This window comes from Crotalus tigris, unplaced genomic scaffold (genome assembly GCF_016545835.1).
Source record: "Crotalus tigris isolate CLP2741 ecotype Arizona unplaced genomic scaffold, ASM1654583v1 scf7180000024341.3516292, whole genome shotgun sequence".
In the NCBI taxonomy this organism is placed as follows: domain Eukaryota; kingdom Metazoa; phylum Chordata; class Lepidosauria; order Squamata; family Viperidae; genus Crotalus; species Crotalus tigris.
In genome coordinates this window covers 452,741-473,979 of record NW_024100511.1, presented here as the reverse complement: position 1 = coordinate 473,979, position 21,239 = coordinate 452,741, and the positions used below count along the sequence as shown (strand labels likewise).

General features: G+C 41.2%; 1 protein-coding gene across 21 annotated transcripts in view; it reads left to right on the top strand.

Annotated features, from left to right (window-relative positions):
- Window positions 1-21,239, top strand: part of PROM1 (prominin 1) — a 261,692-nt gene that overhangs the window by 28,224 nt on the left and 212,229 nt on the right. For 20 of the 21 annotated variants that reach the window (XM_039326544.1, XM_039326562.1, XM_039326543.1 and 17 more), the window contains exon 3: window positions 6,664-7,001. The exons of the other annotated variant lie outside the window; for it this stretch is intronic. In XM_039326544.1, coding sequence (XP_039182478.1) covers window positions 6,779-7,001 — 223 coding nt within the window. In that variant the 5' untranslated portion in view covers window positions 6,664-6,778. The remainder of the gene's footprint in view (window positions 1-6,663; window positions 7,002-21,239) is intronic. 21 annotated transcript variants of the gene reach the window in all.

Here is a 21,239-nt window from a genome sequence, read left to right as displayed (position 1 = left end):
CTTCTCTGGATTTGGAAGCTAAGTAGGGTCAACTCTTTTTTTTTTATTATTAAATTTTTGAAATTTTACAAAAACAAAACAACCCATCCCCAAACCTCCCCAACCCTCCCATTCCATCTCCCGACCTTCCCAGAGCTGAACATAGGCTTAATTACAATTTCTTCAAAAAGTCTTAAAAAAAGAAAAAAATATAAACCATGAATAAGTCTAAATACTAAATACATTAATTAAACAAATTATAAGATAATTAGCAATAATATATATATAAAAAAACACAAATATCAAAAGAATAATACTTAAAAAAAAGAATAAAGAAAAAGAAAAAAGAAAAAGATAAAAGAAAGTATAATAAGAGTAAAAAATAAAATTAAAAAAAGAAAATAAAATCTATAAGATATTTTAAATTTTAAATATAAGTTATTGAAAAACTAGATAATATTTTTTGATATCCAACTTATATTGTATAAAATCTATCCATTTTTTCCATACCGCAAAATACTTCTCCTGCGATTGATCCTTCAAAAAAGCTGAAATCTTTGCCATTTCCGCCAAATAAGAAACTTTAAAAAACCACTCTTGCAAAGTAGGCAAAGATTCCTTCTTCCAACATTGCCCTACTAGCAGCCTTGCGGCTGTAATTAAATTTAACATCAATGTGGTCTCTTTAGTATCACAATCAGTTATAATACCTAACAAAAACAATTGTGGAGTAAATTTTACCCTCCTTCTAAAAATTCTTTGGATATTCCACCATATCTTAATTCAAAAGGCTTTTATATTTGTACACGACCACCAAATATGATAGTAAGTAGCATCCAAACAACCACATCTCCAACATTTAGGCTGTAAGTCAGGATACATACGAGACATTTTTTGTGGATCAAGGTGCCATCTTTAAAACATTTTATAAAAATTCTCCCTTAAATTCTGGGCTTGTGTAAATTTGACATTCCTCACCCAAATAATTTCCCAGGTATCTAGTAGAACTGGTTCACCAAAATTTTGTGCCCATTTAATCATACATTCTTTAATTAATTCTACCTCTGAATCCAGTTCCACTAGCACCCCATAAATTCTCTTAATATGAGTTCGTCTTTGGTCTTTTACTTGTTTAAGAAAATTTTCATCATCTCTAAGTAAACCCACATTACGGTCTAACTTCCATCTATCCACTATTTGTCTATACTGAAACCATGAGTATATAATATTTTCTTGTGCTAGATCTTCCAAAGATTTTAACTGCCAATTTTTACCATCCCATCTAAGTAATTGTGCATAAAAAACACCATCCATCTTGACTCCTCTCCTTATCCCCTCTATCGCATGCCAGGGTATAGCCCATAATGGGATTTTAAAATCACTTCTATAATATTTCCTCCAAACCCAAAATAAAGAAATCCTTATAATATGAGATTTAAAAACCCTGTCAACTTTTTTATTAAAAATTAAATAGGCATGCCATCCAAAAAGTAAATCCCAACCCTCCAAGAGGAGTATTTCTACATTTGTTAAATTAACCCAATCACTAATTAATGTTAAGACCACCGCATCATAGTACAATTTCAAATTCGGTACCTTGAGTCTGCCTCTCTCACGAGTGTCTTGTATTATTTTAAGCTTTACTCTTGGTTTTTTCCCCGCCCAAATAAATTTATTGATACCTTTCTGCCATTCATTTAAATTAATCTCATTCTTTAAAATAGGTATCATTTGGAATAAAAAAAGGAACTTTGGCAGAACATTCATTTTGATCACCGCAATTCTTCCCAAAAGAGATAATTGCAACTTCTCCCAATTTTTCAAGTCTCTTTGTATCCTGACCCACAACCTTTCATAATTATTTTTATACAATTTTGCATTAGAAACCGATAAAATAACCCCCAAATATTTTACCTTATCAACAACCTCAAAATCTGTCAACTTAACCAAAGTCTGCTTATCCAAATTAGTCATATTTTTGGGTAATATTTTAGTCTTATTGTTATTAATTTTAAAACCCGAAACCCGTCCGTATTGGTATATCAATTGTAATAACTCTACTACCGAATAAGTAGATTGGGACAGGGTAACCACCAAGTCATCTGCAAAAGCTCTTAATTTATATTCTTTTTTATTAACTTCTATTCCTTTTATTTCCTGTGATTCTCTAATTTTAATCAGCAATATTTCCAAAGTTAAAACAAACAGCAGTGGTGACAATGGACATCCCTGTCTAGTCCCCTTTTCTATTGTAAAAACCTCTGATAAACCCCCATTAACTATAAGTTGTGCCGTTTGCTTTTGATAAATAACACCAAGAGCTTGTAAAATTTTTTCTCCAAAATTCATTTTCTCAATTAATCTTAACATAAATTGCCAATTCACTTGATCAAAAGCTTTTTCAGCATCTAAAAAATCAATCCTGCAGAAACTTGATTATTTTTATCTAAATATTCTAATAAATTAATAATTTGTCTGGCATTATTCTTCATGTACCTTCCAGTTATGAAACCTGTTTGATCTTTATGTATAACCTGATGCAAAACCCTCATGAACCTATTAGCTAAGATTTTTGCAAAGATCTTATAATCTATATTTAAAAGAGATATAGGTCTATAATTCTTTGGTAAAGTAAGATCTTGATCTTCTTTTGGGATTAAAGATATAAAAGCTCTACCCCGTGACGGGGGAATCTCTAAACCCTGTAATATATTGTTAAAAAGCTCTCTTAAAGGTTGAATCATCTCTTGTACCAAAGTTTTATAATAAATAGATGTCAGACCATCCGTACCCGGTGCTTTACCTAATTTTAATTCTTTAATCACTGTCTCAATTTCCTCACTAGTAATTAAACCATTAATTTCTTGTTTCTGATCTTGTTAATTTAGGGAAGTTGGCTTCATTTAGATAATTATCTATATCTAAAACCTGTATTTTAGTACTCTTATATAATTTTTGATAATAATCTAAAAAAGATTTCTTAATCAAATCCTTATGGTATACCAATTTACCATTATAATTTATTTTATCTATAATTCTCTGTCTCTGTTTCTTTCTTAATTGATAAGCCAACCATCTCCCTGGTTTATTAGCATTACAAAATATATTTTGTTTCATATACAGTAAGTTAGTTGCAGTTTGATCAGCCATCAATATGTTTTAAGCAATTTTATAGATTCTTTAGCCTTTTCATCTGTAGGATTTGAGATCAAAATTTTTTCTTTAATTTAATCTCATCTTCCAATTCCTTACGTTTCTGCATCTGCTTTTGTCTATGAGCATAATTCATTTGTATCAAAATCCCACGCATGAAAGCTTTACCTGCATCCCATACCATTGGCATTGAAGTTCCCTTATGCATATTTAAAACAAAATAGTCCTTTAAGTACTCCTTTAATTTTTGAACATTCTTTTCTTGTCTAAATAAATTTTCATTCATCCTCCATGATCTCCTCACCTCTCTTTCATCAACCAACTCCATCCAAACTGGACTATGATCCGTCAATGTCCTGGAAAAAATTTTAACATTCTTCACCCTAAAATATAAATCAGTTGTAATCAAGAAAAAGTCAATTCTTGAGAAAGATTGATGTCTATCTGAGAAGAAAGTAAAGTCCCTCTCCTCCTGATTGCGTTCACGCCAGTAGTCTCGTAGCTCCCAGTCCTCTTTCAAATCAAAAAAAGCTTTAGGTAATTTAGCCTGTTTAAAAGAAATAGAGGATCCTTTTTTTATCTCTTTGTGTATCTAAAACACCATTCCAGTCACCCATTAATATGACAGATCTATAATCCAACAAAGTTAATTTCTGATGTAGTAATCTATAAAATTGTTCCTGTTGTTGGTTTGGTGCGTACAATCCGACTATAAGTATATTTTCTTACCATATAAGCCAACTTCGATCATAACATATCTCCCTTGAGAATCGGATTCTACCAAACAGGCTGATAAGTTTTGCTTAACATAAATAACTATGCCCCCTGTTTTCCCAGGAGCAGAAGATACAAAATGAGATCCCAAACGAGCATTGACTAAATATTTTTGATCTTTAGCTATAATATGTGTTTCCTGCAAACAAATAATATCATTATTATGTTGCTTTAAATAGTGAAAGATTTTCTTTCTCTTCTGAGGGGAATTAAGGCCATTAGCATTCCAGGTCAGGAGCTTTACCATCTCCCTTGACCAGAAGCCTGGAGAAGACTGCTTGAAGTTCTGCCATTGAGGAATGTGCTGCAGAACTCTTGGGTCTTGCTCCTCCCACCGGCAACGAAGCACTTTCTTGAAGAGATTCTTTAACTTCTTTCCTCTGTTGTTCCTTTTCCTTGCGTCTATGCGCTGCACGGGTCATTCTTTGCTCTTTAACCTCTGCTTGTCGCGACCACTCCGACTGTAACTCTCCAACCACCATCACACCTAGTCCTTCAGACTGCTGTTCCACCTCTTTACCATCCAGAACTCTCTGCATCATAGATGATGGTGAGCCTGCTCCCAGGACCGAACTGTAAAACTCCTTTGCTTTAGTGACTGTATTGAGTCTATAACGCGTCCCCGCATGGCTCAGAACAATACCCATCGGAATCTCCCATCTGAATGGCATCATTCTTTTTTTAAGTTCATTAGCTAAGAAAGCAAAATCTTTTCTCTTTCTTAAAATTTTTGATGGGATCTCCTTTAAAATAATGACATCTTGAGCAGCAATCTGAAACCTCTTGTTATAGAAAGCTTGTATAATTTCATTACGCAGAGATCTCTTTGCAAAATAAATCACCACATCTCTTGGTAAGTTTTTCTGTTTTGCGACCCAAGAGTTAACTCTGTATACTTTTTCCACTTCTCTAAGTATTCCCTCTTTCTCCCTCTTCAAAGTGAGAGCAAGGTCATTCACCACAATCTCTGTCAAATCTTGATGCATATCCTCTTTCAGACCTCTGATTCTTAAAGCATATTCCATTTCCCTATACTGAGACATAACAATGTCATCTTGTGAAAGTTCCATCTTTTTTTCCATGCCTTCAAACTTATCTTCCAAGATTTCAACCTTATCTGCAACCTCTTCAACTCTAGAGTCAAGCTTCTCAACCACAGAAGCAAGTCCTGATAGAGCCATAACTATATCTTGCCTCAAAATAGTGTTATTCTCTCTAGCAGGTTCTTCACTTCCCCTCTAATTTCAGTTTTATTCTGATCTAAAAGCTCCTTCATTTCCCCTCTGATTTGAGTTACTGCATTTCCCATTATATCTTTCATATCTTGTACAGATATTACTGGCAGAGGAGGAGAAGATGGTGGTGCAGCTTTAGGTTGTTGTACCAGTAGAATCGCAGGAGAAGAAGCCACCTTAGGAACTGTAGAAGCTGCTTGCCTTTTTGAAGCCATTTTAAAAAAAAAATAAAAAAAAATTCTTATTTCCTCTTTCTTCCTTCTTAAAAAAAACAATAAAAAAGAAATCCTCAAAGAATGAAAAAACAAAGGAGAGTTTAAAAGATATTTCAAAAACACAAAACCACCTTCAGAAAAAAAAGAAGTTTAAAAAGTTTAAAAAGAAAAAGCTATATAGTCCATAACGTTCCGTTTAACTCACTTTCCCCCCCGAAAAACTTTCAAATCGCCCTTTTACTTTCACTCTCCACACAAACAAAAAAAAGATCAGCCTAAACTAAAAAGCAAATAAAACTCAATAAGTCCAATCCTTTATCCAGCTCTGTCCGCTTTTTTAAGAAAAAAAATCACTCACGCGATCCCTTTAAGCGCGGAGATGGTAGCGGCGTTTCACTTTGTTCCCAAAGGGAAACAAAGACAGCTGGGAGGCGGAGGCAACCCAAACTCCGAGGGAGCTCTCTTTCCACCCCCCCCAAAAAATCCCTGGGGGGTTTGAGATGCTCTACCTCTATTCGGGTGGTTCTCTCCCCCCTCCTTTCGCCCGGGAGGGGGGTTTCGAGCCGCGGGACAGCTGGTGACTGCTGTGCTCCGCGGTTCTCACGCTGTCCCAGGAGGATGGCTACAATGTAGCCGCCATCATCGACGCTAACCACCGGAAGCTCAAGCAGGGTCAACTCTTGTTAGTATTTGAATGACAGAAAGTTGAAAAGCTATTCCAGAAGAAGGTGATGCCACAACACTGTACCAACTGCCTCCAGAAACCATTGATTCGGGTTGGTTGCCATGAAAACTACATCATTTTGTTCTTGAAGTTGCCAGGTTTTACTTGAAAGAGACTATACCACCGTTTCGAAATTCTGCTGAGAAATCCACAATCCATTGCACTGATTTTTCCACTGCATTACAGTGTACCATGGAGACTTAGGGAAAAAGAAAAAAGGCACAGATTTTTTATTTAATTGCCATTCTCATGTTAAAATGGTAAATGTTGCATCTGTAGATATAGATCCAAGGTTAATGATTGGTTAATCCCAGACCCCATTTTTAATGATGAAAAATGCTAACAGTAGAACTATTATTCTAAATTTTAGTTTTGTACAAGAACCTAGTGGTGGTTCCTTCTTTCCTTTGTAATAAAAGGACTTATGTAATGGGTACAGATCTTTTTCAATATGCCTCATCCTAAGATACCAGATATTTAAATTTTCATAGGATATTATATTCATTCTGGGATAGGGGATCTGCTGATTTCCAGGAAGGAGATGATACTTTTTAAACAGCTCTTTTCGCTTTTTATTAACCAGATTCCTATGAAGAGCTCAGAGAAAAGCATTTTGAAGTGTATGCCCAGCAAAGCTCATCTCATCTCAAGAGTGTTCTTCACCTCCGTTCTGCCTCTGTCTATGAGTTTGGTCAGCCATGGCTAGAGAAGTTTATTTATTGCTTCTTTTATTATTCTGTGGGAGAACAATTTCTGAACTGCAGCCTTTGCCCCAACTGCCTTCTGAAACTCTGGATTTTGGGTATGTTCCCCACAAGATATACAACACCAACGCGTACTATGAGCCCGGAACGATAGGGATTTTGTTCCGCATTGTTCACGCTTTCCTCTGCATAGTTCAGCCAAATTATTTCCCTCAAGGTAGGTATATATTAAATATTAATTTGGCTTTGAAAAGTACAAAGAGATCCTTTCTGAGATGGCAGTTTTGTAAAGCAGTGTAGTGTTCTGACCCAGCCTTTGTGAGTGCTACTCAACAGCTTACTTGTGAGGAAAACTCCTTTTTATTTTAACAAGGCATGTCCTTAGGTATTAAAATAAATAGTAGCAGTTTCTGCTCCCACTTGGCTGCGATAAGTACAAAGTCTCTGAATTCTCAGCCGGAAGGCTCAGTTAGCAATTCAAACCAAACACAAAGAAATCTGAAAAACCTGGATAATTGGCAAAGAGTCCTGACAAAAGAAATCTGACAGAGAAACAAGATATTGGAGCATGAATGGTTGCCTGTGGCAACTGGCACCTCCCATACCTCTCCTCTTTATAGTCCAGCCAGGGCATGGCTTCTTAGAGTCTCTTACTTTTCCTGGAGAGTTGCCCCACCACCCTCCGTTGTCCTGCATGCCTCTCCTCTCTGTGCATACGTGCATCTGCGACAGGCCCCAGCTGTTCCTCCTCTTCACTCGGCCCCCAACCCAGCTGTCTCTCTGCCTGAGCGTGAGTAGATGGGCCCGGCTCTACATCTGGCTGTGAATCGTCTTGCTCCTCAGAGCCTTCTGCAGATTCCCATGTGAACCCAGGCACCCCTTCCCTCTCATCTGATTCATCTAAGTTGGCTGCCGGATCTGCTGGCAGTTGAGGAACCACAACATCTAGTTTGAGTTTATGTTTTGAGAGAAACTCACTGTGCCAAACCAACAGAAGAGTGGAATGATTTTCTTGTGAATAGTTTTGGGCTTATATGTGTGTATGTGTATTTTGCTAAATCACAAGAAAGAAGAGTGGTGAAAAGGGTTTTAGAACAAGAAGTCATCTGGCACTTTCCCCTAGAACAAAAATTGTTTTTTGAGGCAAGATGGCTGTGCATCAAAAGTTAACTTGTTCCTTTTTGAGATATCCTATTTCTGAATAATCTTACTCTCTGATTATTTATTTGTTAAATTTATTTGCCACCTCTCTCACCATGGAGTATTCTAGGTGGCTCTCTTATTTTTGTCTTACCAGGTAGAATAATAATTGAAGATAGCAGAGTGTAGAATTTGTAAATGATGTCACATGGATGAAATGGGGGATGCCATTTCTCTCCATAGGTATTTATAGAGGACATAGAGAATGGTCTTGAAGGACAGGAGAAAGAGCCACCACCAAGTTAGTAATCAGACAAGTGGGGCTTGTAAACCTATCCATTACTTAAAGTGGTCATTCAATACTGAATATGCCATATTGTGCATTCATGATTGTTCCCATCCTATGATCAAAAAATTCCTGGCTATATATTGATGGCTAAAGTAGTGATATCATCTGTTTCTCCAGCATGATGACAGCAGAATGCACCAATGGGTTATTTCAGTCCTCCTGCCCAATCAGACCAAGTTGTCAAGTTGTCACGCCTCCTCATTATCTGGGGACCTCCCAGTTTTCTTCTTGGTCTTCACCCATACAAACATGATTTCTTGACTCTCTCTACATTGGAGCAGGTCTGATAGAAAATTTACTCATTGGTGGATTCTTTAAAAGAGTTTAGCAGCTTAGTGAGAGTTTTGTTTCCCCTCTGTAAGGATTTGCTGCATTCACCTCCTCAGGGTTAGGTTAAAACTTTCCAAGGAAAGGGGGGGGGGTTTCACTTCCCCAGATTCAGTATCCTGCTGAATCAGCAAACGAACCTCGCCCTAAACAGTGGGGGAGGGGGAGGTTTAACCTGTACGCATTTCAAAGGGGTTGTTGAAAGATCTCAGTTTCACGTGCGCGGTTCCTTTCCTTACTGCTTTCATTTTTGCAGCCTCGTGGCCTCTCCCTGGCCAGGCTCGGCTAGGGACTCTTAGCGGCCGCCATTTAAATTTCAAAAGGCCTAATCTCACTTCTAAACACCTTATTATTGCTGCGACAAGGGAAAGCCCAACGGTGGCCTTACAATCACTTAAAGCCACCGCAGAAGCGTTAGGAGCCTCGTGGGGCAGTGGTAAAGCCTTTTGCGCCTAACGGCTGTTAGGCACAATCCCCTGCTTCATGCACTGGGCCAAATAGATTCCAATTACCTTGTTTGTGGCAGTCACTGGTCCCTTGCACTGCAGCATTAATTCTATCCCTCACACACCCCCTTCTTTACTCCCCCTCCTGTTATTCCCTCCAGGAGAACATTCACAGAGCCCGCCATTTGGAGGCTCAATCTCGCTGGCAGTCACCATTAAAAAAATAAAAATAAAATTTAAAAAAAAATCTAAATTGAATGCAATAACGGGGGGTGAACTACAAATGTTAATTGTATTAAACTAGATTGATTAACAAAATTGCTGACTTTTTCATCTGAGTCTTAGTTTCAGCCATCACCTGATCCAGACACCAGTGAGCAAGAGTGTGGTACCAACAGCAGCTCTGGTTCTTCAGCCTGGTCGCCATATTGCCTCTCTGCCCCTTCTGAATCTGGTGGCTGTTCCAGCATCCTGACCATCACCACTACTGTGGGACACGTGTGATTCTTCTCCACCCAATCCACATAGGTCAGTCCCCCGCGGGGGCCTCTGATGTCCCTTGCAGAACGAATCAGGCCAAAGGCAACTTTGGGTTGATTTCGATGGAAATGGCAGACCCTTCTGAGCCACGTTCCTTGGACATGGACGTCATTTCCGCCTCAACTGAGCCGGCACCCGAGGTGAGATCCAAATCTAAGCACGGCAGGAAAGCTGGCGCGGTGAGCGACAAACTGGCTGAACTCACCCACAGAGCCCTGGAGAAGCAATTCTCCCAGGCCCGATGCTTGTCTGCTGAAGGAGGTCTCACATTGCCGACCTCCGCACCACCGGACGGGGGAGAGCCTCAACCATCCACATCCAGAGTATGGTCGCCAGAGATGGGTATCAACAGGTCCCAACTCGGACCCTTGGTCAGGTAGGCCCACCCGTGTTTGGGGAGAACTTTGCCTTGCCAGGTTCATCTGCAGCGCCCACTGCTGCCAGCACACCACCTGCTATGGGGTTAAGGCTTCCGCTAGAGCAATCCGTCTCTGACCAGCTCCAAATGTGAATATCACAGGCAGTGTGCCAAGCGAGTCATCAACAAGCCCCCTCCGTTCCAGGACCATCCTCTTCTTCGGCACCAACAACTGCCGTGAGGCCTCCATTGGATCAATCAGGTATGGTCTCTCCCTCCCAATCCCCTGATTCGGAACCAGATGTTTCAGATTACAGGGGAGGCAAGGACGGTTGGTCGGATTGCGAGGAACCATCTTACGAATCCCAACTCATGGCGGAGCTTTTTAATGCTTCACTATTTCCGGCTTTGTTACGCAGAGTGTGCGAGGCAAGTAAGCTTTCCCCTCAGTCGGTACCAACCCCTCAGCCTTCCTCCGATCAGGAAACCAATCATTTGTTTGCTGTGCCTGTAGACACGCACCTCCATATCCCTTGTCCACAGTTGTTCTTCCAAAATGTTCAGGAACAGTGGGAATCACCAGCAGCCCAGCCATCACAGAGCGCATCTGAGCGCAAAATGGTAGACATGCCTAAGGCATTCGGAGACCTACTAGAGGTCCCAAAAATGGATGAATCACTGGCACCGCTATTCTCCACTGCCAGCCTTCCAGCTGATGCATCAGACGCCCTTAAGGCAGAGGATAAAAAATCTGAAATGGCCTTACGCAAAGCGCAGTTGGCATCTGCCTGAGCTGTGAAGGCAGCGATGGCCACTTCCTTCTTTGCAAGAATCTCTATCACCTGGCTGCGTCAGCTGCAGGATAGAATCCCGCTTGAGGAAACTAGAATGCATCAGGACCTAACAAAAATACTTGCCACATCTGAATACATGGCCGATGCCTCTCTGTATTCAGCCCGGGCTATGGCTTCCAACGTGGTGGCTAGGAGACTCCTGTGGCTAAAAAATTGGAGAGCCGAAAGTAAGCATAAGTGGCGCACGGCCATAGCCCCTTTCAAAAGTGGCAAATTATTTGGGGATGCACTAACCCCGTACTTAGTTGAAAATAAACAGAAGCAAAAGGTGATCTCCCACATGGCAAAGAGGTCCACAAGACGGTTCACCCCTTACAGTCGCCGGCAGCCCTTTCGGGCAGGGACAGCAACAGAGTCGGCACAACCGTACCGACTGGTCGCTCCCAAACAGGAGCACTCACTGTACAGGACAGGTTATAGAGACAAGTCCAGGTACCAGCCACAACCCAAACATTCCTTTCATGGCCGAGGTGGTCGGTCCTTCCGCCGAGGCAAATGACTCGGAGGGAAATGCCCCCATTGGTGGCAGGCTCACTCACTTTACTCGCCAATGGGAAAACACGACCACAGACTCCTGGGTGTTGCGTACCATAAGGGAAGGCCTGTCCTTGGAGTCCAAATCCGTTCCATTCAATCACTTTGTGTCTTGCCCAGCCATGAGAAACCCAGTAAAGAGGGGACTCATGGAGGACGCTATACAGGATCTACTAGCCATCAAGGCGATAGAGGAGGTTCCCCCAAGCCAGGTGGGGCAGGGATATTACTCAATCCTGTTTGTAGTCCCAAAGTCTTCGAGGGGATGGAGGGCAATCCTCGATCTCAAGGGATTGAATCTTCACCTTCATTACAAACGGTTCAAAATGCAAACACTGCACTCCATCCTAACCAGTATCAGGCCGGGAGATTTATTAACATCCATAGATCTGAAGGAGGCATACCTCCACATCCCTATTCTCCCAGCTCATCGCAGGTACTTAAGATTCTGCTATCTCAACCACCATTTTCAGTACAGAGCCCTTCCTTTCGGCCTCTCTTCAGCCCCCAGGGTCTTTACCAAAATCCTGGCAGTGTTGGCGGCTCACTTGCGGCTGGTCCCAGTCAGGATCCAGTGCTACCTGGATGATATCCTGATCCAGTCCCCGTCAGTCTCAGCCGCCCATTCGGACTTGACCCTCACTATACAGACTCTTCAGGTCCATGGCTTCCTGATCAACTTCAAAAAGAGCCAGATGAATCCATCTACCCGTCTGCTTCACCTGGGAGCAGTAATAGACACAGAATCGTGTCATGTGTACCTGTCAGAGGAGAGACGCAGGAGCATCAGGGACTTGGCTCACAAGGTATGCAGGGAGAGAACCATGGCATTAGCCATGCTTTCTCAGCTCCTGGGCAAACAGATCTCATGTATAGCAATTGTGCCGTGGGCTCGGCTACATACCCAGGAGCTTCATGGTTTCTTCTCTCATACCAAAGACAGCATACCAGTATGTCCAACAGACGGGTTCGGGTTCCCCATCAAGTATGGTTTTCCTTTGGCTGGTGGACTTCATCAGCCATCAGCAAAAGGACCCTGTTCAAAGAACCCAGTCACCTTCAGGTGACCACAGATGCCAGTCTCTTCAGCTGGGGGGCTCATCTCCAATCCCGGATAGCTCAGGGTCGGTGGTCGCAAGCAGATCTCAAACACAACATAAATTGGTTGGAGCTCAGAGCGATTTATCTAGCTCTTCAAAAATTCCACACAGAAGTCAGGGGCCAGCATGTATTGATTCGAACAGACAACGTGGCTGCAAAGGCCCACGTGAATCGGCAGGGGGGCACACGGTCGAAATCCCTCATGACAGAAGCCCGAGCATTGGGCACCTGGGCAGAGAAACACCTGCTCTCCATCAGAGCTGAACACATTTCGGGGGAGGCAAATCAACAGGCAGATTTCCTCAGCAGGTTGACAATAGATCATCGGAGTGGATGCTTCATCCAGATATCTTCAGGGAGATATCAGCCAAATTCGGCAGTCCAATCATGGACCTGTTTGCCTCCCCGGAGAACGCTCAGCTTCCCAGATTCCTTTCCTGGTTCCCTTCTCAGGGAGCAGAGGGAACGGACGCGCTTCGCAGCAGGTGGCTACAAGGCCTATTGTATGCCTTCCCCCCATTGCCTCTACTTCCAGCAGCAATCAGGAAGTTCCTGGAGGAACAATCGGAGATGATCTTCATCACCCCTTACTGGCCCAGGAGACCATGGTTCGCGGATCTGGTGAGTCTTTCATTTTCAGCTCCATGGAGGATTCCCAACAGCCAAATAAGGCTGATACAGGGAGATCTACAACATCCAAATCCCCAATGGCTTCAACTGACCACCTGGCACTTGAACGCCGCACCGTAACCAGGGAATCTTACTCAGCGGAGGTGATTGCTATGATACAGGTGGCCAGGAGACCGGCAACAAACCAGCTTCATGACCATACGAGGAAGCATTTCTGTCAATGGTGTGACAAGAAACACGTAAGTCTATCACAGGTGATGATTCCCAGGGTTCTGGAATATTTAATGGAGGGTGTCAACAAGGGGTTGGCACTCAACACTTTGCGCAGACAGTTAGCAGCTCTGTCCTCAATTTTGTCATGGGATTCCTCGGGCTCCTTATCAAGACATCCAGCCATTCGGGCTTTTCTTAAAGGGGTCTCAAATACCAGACCGCCTGTAATTCACAGGTATCCCTCCTGGGACCTACCCAGAGTGCTTCAAGCTCTAACATCTTCTCCTTTTGAACCACTCAAAACGTGTTCATTACGACATTTGTCATTCAAGATCTCCTTTCTCATTGCCATTACCTCGGCCAGGCGCATTTCAGAGTTAGCGGCCTTGTCGGTTAGAAAAGACCTGTGCATGTTCCATGAGGATAGGGTAGTTCTCAGGCTTGACCCTTCATTTATTCCAAAGGTTAACACAGTTTTCCATAGGGCACAGGAGGTTATCCTCCCAAATTTTTGCCCTCACCCGTCACATGAATTAGAATGACACTGGCACACTTTGGACATAAGGAGGGCCTTGCAATGTTATATCAAGCGCACTAAGCCCTTCCGTAAGTCAGAAATCCTATTTGTGTACTTTCAGCCTTCGTCTATGGGGCAAAAGGTTTCGGCTTCCACCATAGGAAGGTGGATAAGGGCCTGTATTTCAAGCGCTTATGTCTCTCTGGCCTTACCAGTTCCTCCTCATGTGACAGCTCACTCTACCCGCAGTGCTGCTACAACTGCGGCGTGGGCAACACAGGCCTCAATTGAGGACATATGCAGGGTGGCGACATGGTCGTCGCCATCTCCATTCATTAGATATTACCATTTAGACAAGTTTGCTTCAGCTGAGGCTGCCTTTGGTAGACGTATCCTACAACAAGTAGTCACACCATCTGGGGGCCCGGCCCCTACTGACTCCCACCCTTAGGGACTCAAGAAGCTTTGGTACGTCCCATTGATGGATTCTTCTGTCATCATGCTGGAGAAGGAGCGTTGGCTTACCTGAATGCCTTTTCTCAGCATGATGAAGAAGAATCCACGCCCTCCCTTAGTAGAAGTTAGTCAGGTCCGGGTGGGATGGTCGTTCTGTTAGTTATCATTACTACCTGCTTGAGAGTCATCACATTGTACTGTTGTCAATGGCTTCGCCCATCAATGAAAACTGGGAGGTCCCCAGATAATGAGAAGGCGTGAGACAACTTGACAACTTGGTCTGATTGGGCAGGAGGACTGAAATAACTCATTGGTGGATTCTTCTTCATCATGCTGAGAAAAGGCGTTCAGGTAAGCCAACGCTTCTTCTGTCATTCTACACTGAAAGAGAGATGGTCAATTTGGCATTAGTTTAATCATATAAGACAATCCATATATCTGTGAGTTGCTTAAGAACTGTAGTGAAAATATGAGTTACTTTTTTAAAGCAGTAGCTGTACTATTCTACAGTTTTCAATAGGACACAACCCTTATTAAAATAATTAATTGCCTGGCAATGAGAAGCTAACAAGAGCATCTAGAAAGAGGTTGAGAGAAGAAATATGCATTAGGACACAAACTGCACCCTTACATAATTTTAAGAGATATCAGGGCATCAGTAATATCCTGTGAAAATGGAATTTGCATTGGGGCATCCCCAGGAAAGGTATAAAAAATTCAAGATTGTGGCCATGAACACATGATTAAAAATCCACCCTTTTTTTGCAAGCATCATCGTTTTGACCCACTGTTGATTAGGTTGCAGGTGAGTGCACCAAAATAGATATTGATTTTATACCAACTAAAAACATGGACAGGTGGAATTGTGATTATCCAGGGAATAGTGAGGGCCACACAAAGTGCACTAATCAAACAGGTGGTAAGGAAATAGGGGAACTCAGGCACCACACAGGTTATGTAGAAAGTAAACACAGGGTCAGTCATAAAGGACTCAAATGTCTATACGCCAAATGCACAGAGTAAGAAGAGCAAACAGGTGAGCTAGAAATTCAGGTAAATGAGGGCAGATATGATATTGTTGCCATTATGGAAACATGGTGGGATGAAACCCACAAATGGAATACACAGCTAGAGGGAGCTAGATGAAGGGAGGAAAGCTAAGGCTCAAAATGAACTAAGGCTTGTGACCAAAGTCAAAAATAACAACAACAAAAAAAGCTTCTTTCAACATGTAAAAAACAAGAAAAAAGTTAAGGAAATGATTGGTCCATTAGTGGGGGAAAGTGGCAAGAAGGTGACAAGCAACAAGGAGAATGCAGAACTATTTAACTCATTTTTTGCATCTGTCTTTACACAAAGGGAAAGAACAGTCCAACCTATAAAAAAAACAGTACCATAAGAATAGATTAGAAACAGAAGGCAAGAAAATGGTAAGTGAGCACCTATCTAGCCTAGATGAGTTCAAATCATCAAGGCCAGATGGATTACATCCCAAGGTCCTCAAGGAACTAGCAGATGTGATCTCAGAACCACTGAACTATATTTTTCAAAGATCCTGGAGCACTGGGGAACTACCAGAGGACTGGAAAAGAGCTGATGTAGTTCCCATCTTCAAAAAACGGGAAAAAATACAGGTGAAACTCGAAAAATTAGAATATTGTGCAAAAGTTCATTTATTTCAGTAATGCAACTTAAAAGGTGAAACTAATATATGAGATAGACTCATTACATGCAAAGCAAGATAGTTCAAGCCGTGATGTGTCATAATTGAGATGATTATGGCTTACAGCTCATGAAAACCCCAAATCCACAATCTCAGAAAATTAGAATATTACATGCAATCAATAAAACAAGGATTGTACATAGAACAATATCGGACCTCTGAAAAGTATAAGCATGCATATGTACTCAGTACTTGGTTTGGGCCCCTTTTGCAGCAATTACTGCCTCAATGCAGCGTGGCATGGAAGCTATCAGCCTGTGGCACTGCTGAGTTGTTATGGAAGACCAGGATGCTTCAATAGCGGCCCTTCAGCTCTTCTGCATTGTTCGGTCTCATGTCTCTCATCTTTCTCTTGGTAATTCCCCATAGATTCTCTATGGAGTTCAGGTCAGGCAAGTTTGCTGGCCAATCAAGCGCAGGAACCCTTTGCAGGTGTTATGGCTTAATTAGCTGATTAGAGTGGGACACTTTGAGCCTAGAATATTGAACCTTTACACAATATTCTAATTTTCTAAGATTGTGGATTTGGGGTTTTCATGAGCTGTAAACCATAATCATCTCAATTATGACACATCATAGCTTGAACTACCTTGTTTTGCATGTAATGAGTCTATCTCATATATTAGTTTCACCTTTTAAGTTGCATTACTGAAATAAATGAACTTTTGCGCGATATTCTAATTTTTCGAGTTTCACCTGTAGATCCAGGAAACTATAGACCTATCAGCCTGACCGCAATACCTGCGAAGATTCTGGAAAAATAATCAAACAACAAATCAGCAAATACCTAGAGGCAAACAAAGTCATTACTAAAAGCCAACATGGGTTTGTCAAAAACAGATCATGTCAGACAAATCTTATTGCATTCTTTGACCAAGTGACAAAATTAGTGGCCCAGAGGAATGCTGTGGATATAATTTACTTGGACTTCAGTAAGGCATTTGATAAAGTACATCACAACCTACTACTTGATAAGATAGAAAAATATGGGTTAGACAGTATCACCACCAGATGGATTAGTAGCTGGCTGACCGGCTGTACTCAGCATGTGGTCCTCAGTGGAACCGCATTTACATGGAGGGAAGTGGGTAGTGGGGGTGCCCCAGGGCTCTGTTCTAGGCCCAGTGCTCTTCAACATCTTCATCAACGATTTGGATGAGGGAATAGAGGGGGAACTCATCAAATTTGCAGACGACACCAAGCTGGCAGGAATAGCCAACACTCCAGAAGATAGGCTTAAGATACAGGAGGATCTGAACAAACTGGAACACTGGGCGCTATTTAACAAAATGAAATTCAATGGTGAAAAAAGTAAGGTTCTACATTTAGGCAAGAAAAACCAAATGCACAGATATAGTATAGGTGGTACTTTGCTCAACAGTAGCAACTGAAATCAGATTTACTATGTGCTCTGCAGCTAAAGATGGAAAAGTTCTATACAGTTAGTAAAAACAAGACCAGGAGCTGACTGTGGCTCAGATTAGCTTCTTGTTGCAAAATTTAGGCTTAAATTGAAGAAAGTAGGGGAAAACACTAGGCCACTCAGGTATGAACTAAATCATATCCTTGATGAATATGCAGTAGAGGTGACAAATAGATTTAAGGAATTAGATCTGATAGAGTGCCTGAAGAACTATGGACAGAGATTCGCAACATTGTACAAGAGGTAGCAACTAAAACCATCCCAAAGAAAAAGAAATGCAAGAAAGCAAAATGGCTGTCTGAGGAAGCTTTGCAAATAGCTGAGGAAAGAAGGAAGCAAAAGGCAAGGGAGAAAGAGAAAGATACACCCAACTGAATGCAGAATTCCAGAGAATAGCTAGAAGAGATAAGAATGCCCTCTTAAATGAACAGTGCAAAGAAATAGAAGAAAACAATAGAATAGGGAGAACCAGAGATCTCTTCAGGAAAATTGGAGATATGAAGGGAACATTTAATGCAAAGATGGGCATGATAAAGGACCAAAATGGCAGGGACTTAACAGAGGCAGAAGAGATTAAGAAGAGGTGGCAAAATTACACAGAAGAACTATACAAGAACGAGCTTAGCATCCCTGATAACCACGATGGGGTGGTCACTGACTTCGAGCCAGACATCCTAGAATGTGAAGTGAAATGGGCCTTAGGAAAGCTGAGCAATAACAAAGCTAGTGGAGGTGACAGTATTCCAGCTAAGCTATTCAAAATCTTAAAAGACGATGCAGTAAAAGTGCTACACTCAATTTGCCAGCAAATTTGGAAAACCCAACAGTGGCCACAGGATTGGAAAAGGTCAGTTTACATTCCAATTCCAAAGAAAGGCAATGCCAAAGAATGTTCAAACTATCGCACCATTGCACTCATTTCACATGCTAGTAAAGTTATGCTTAAAATCCTACAAGCTAGACTCCAGCAGTATGTGGATCGAGAACTACCAGAAGTACAGGCAGGATTTCGAAGAGGCAGAGGAACTAGAGATCAAATTGCCAACATACGCTGGATCATGGAGAAAGCTAGGGAGTTCCAGAAAAACATCTACTTCTGCTTCATTGACTATGCTAAAGCCTTTGATTGTGTGGATCACAACAAATTGTGGCAAGTTCTTAAAGAGATGGGAGTACCAGACCATCTTATTTGTCTCTTGAGAAACCTATATGCGGGTCAAGAAGCAACAGTGAGAACTGGACATGGAACCACTGATTGGTTCAAAATTGGGAAAGGAGTCCGGCAAGGCTGTATTCTGTCACCCTGCCTATTTAACTTATATGCAGAGCACATCATGAGAAAGGCAGGGCTAGATGAATCAAAAGTTGGAATTAAGATTGCCAGGAGAAATATAAACAACCTAAGATATGCAGATGATACCACTCTAATGGCAGAAAGTGAAGAGGAACTAAAGAGCCTCTTGATGCGGGTGAAGAAGGAGAGTGCAAAAGTTGGCTTGAAACTCAACATTAAGAAAACCAAGATCATGGCATCCGGCCCTCTCAATTCCTGGCAAATAGATGGGGAAGAAATGGAGCTAGTGACAGATTTTATTTTTCTGGGCTCCAAGATCACCTCAGATGGGGACTGCAGCCAAGAAATTAAAAGACGCTTGCTCCTGGGGAGGAAAGCTATGGCAAATCTAGACAGCATACTAAAAAGCAGAGACATCACCCTGCCAACAAAAATGCGTATAGTCCAGGCCATGGTTTTCCCAGTTGCAATGTATGGCTGTGAAAGTTGGACCATAAGAATGGCTGAGCGCAAAAGAATTGAGGCCTTTGAACTATGGTGCTGGAGAAGACTCCTGTGAGTCCCCTGGACTGCAAGGCGATCAAACCGGTCAGTCCTAGAAGAGATCAACCCCGACTGCTCTTTAGAAGGCCAGATCCTGAAGTTAAAATTCAAGTACTTTGGCCACCTAATGAGAAGGAAGGACTCACTGGAGAAAAGCCTAATACTGGGAACGATTGAGGGCAATAGAAGAAGGAGACGACAGAGAATGAGGTGGCTGGATGGAATCACTGAAGTAGTAGGTGTGAGCTTAAATGGACTCCAGAAGATGGTAGAGGACAGGAAGGCTTGGAGAAACGTTGTCCATGGGGTCGCGATGGGTCAGACACGACTTCACAACTAACAAGAACAGCAACCTGAGAGGGATCTTGGAGTCCTAGTGGACAATCACTTAAATATGAGCCAGCAGTGTGCTGGAGCTGCCAAAAAAGCCAACACAGTATTAGGCTGCATTAACAGGGATAGAATCAATATCATGTGAAGTATTAATACCACTTTACAATGCCTTAGTAAGGCCACACTTGGAATACTGCATCCAGTTTTGGTCACCACGATGTAAAAAAGATGTTGAGACTCTAGAAAGAGTACAGAGAAGAGAACAACGATGATTAGAGGTCTGGACGCTAAAACATAAGAAACGGTTGCTGGAATTGGGTATGTCTAGTTTAATGAAGAGAAGGATGAGGGGTGACATGATAGCAGTGTTCCAATATCTCAGAGGCTGGCACAAAGAAGAGGGAGTCAAACTATTCTCCAAAGTGCCTGAAGGTAGGACAAGAAGCAACGGATGGAAACTAATCAAGGAGAGAAGCAACCTAGAACTAAGGAGAAACTTCTTGACAGTTAGAACAATTAACTGTCAACTGGAACAACCTGCCTCCAGAAGCGGTGAATGCTCCAACATTGGAAGTTTTTTTTTTTTTCAGGATTTTTTTTTTATTGAAAATTTTTAAATTTTACAAAACAATACGGTTCCCTTCCCCAAACCCCCCCAACCCTCCCATGCCCTCCCCCGACCTTCCCAGAGCTGAATACAGGCTTAATTAATATTTTTTCAAAAAGTCTTAAAACAAATATAAACCATAAACAAATCTAAATACATTAATTAAAGAAATTGTAAACTAGTTAACAATAATATATGTATATAAAAAAACAAAAATACAAGGAAATACGAGAAAATAGGAAGAAAGAAAAAGGAAAAAAGTCTATAAAATATCTTAAATTTTAAGTATAAGTTATTGAAAAGCTAAATAATATTTTTTTATATCCAACTTATATTGTATAAAGTCTATCCATTTTTTCCATACCAAAAAATACTTCTCTTGCGATTGGTCTTTCAAGAAAGCCGAAATCTTTGCCATTTCCGCCAAATAAGAAACTTTAAAAAACCACTCTTGCAAGCTAGGCAAAGATTCCTTCTTCTAACATTGCCCTACTAACAACCTTGCCGCTGTGATTAAATTTAACATCAATATAGTCTCTTTAGTATCACAATCAGAAACAATACCTAACAAAAACAGTTGTGGAGTAAATTTTACCCTTCTTCTAAAAATTCTTTGAATATTCCACCATATCTTAATCCAAAAAGCTTTTATATTTTTACATGACCACCAGATATGATAATAAGTAGCATCCAAACATCCACATCTCCAACATTTAGGCTGTAAGTCAGGATACATACGAGACATTTTTTGTGGATCAAGGTGCCATCTATAAAACATTTTGTAAAAATTTTCCCTTAAATTTTTGGCTTGTGTAAATTTAACATTCCTCACCCAAATAATTTCCCAAGTATCTAATAGAACTGGTTCATCAAAATTTTGTCCCCATTTAACCATACATTCTTTAACTAATTCTACTTCTGAATCCAATTCTACCAACACCCCATAAATTCTCTTAATATGGGTTCGTCTTTGATGTTTTATTTGTTTTAATAAATTCTCATCTTCTCTGAGGAAACCCACATTACGATCTATCTTCCACCTCTCCACTATTTGTCTATAATGAAAC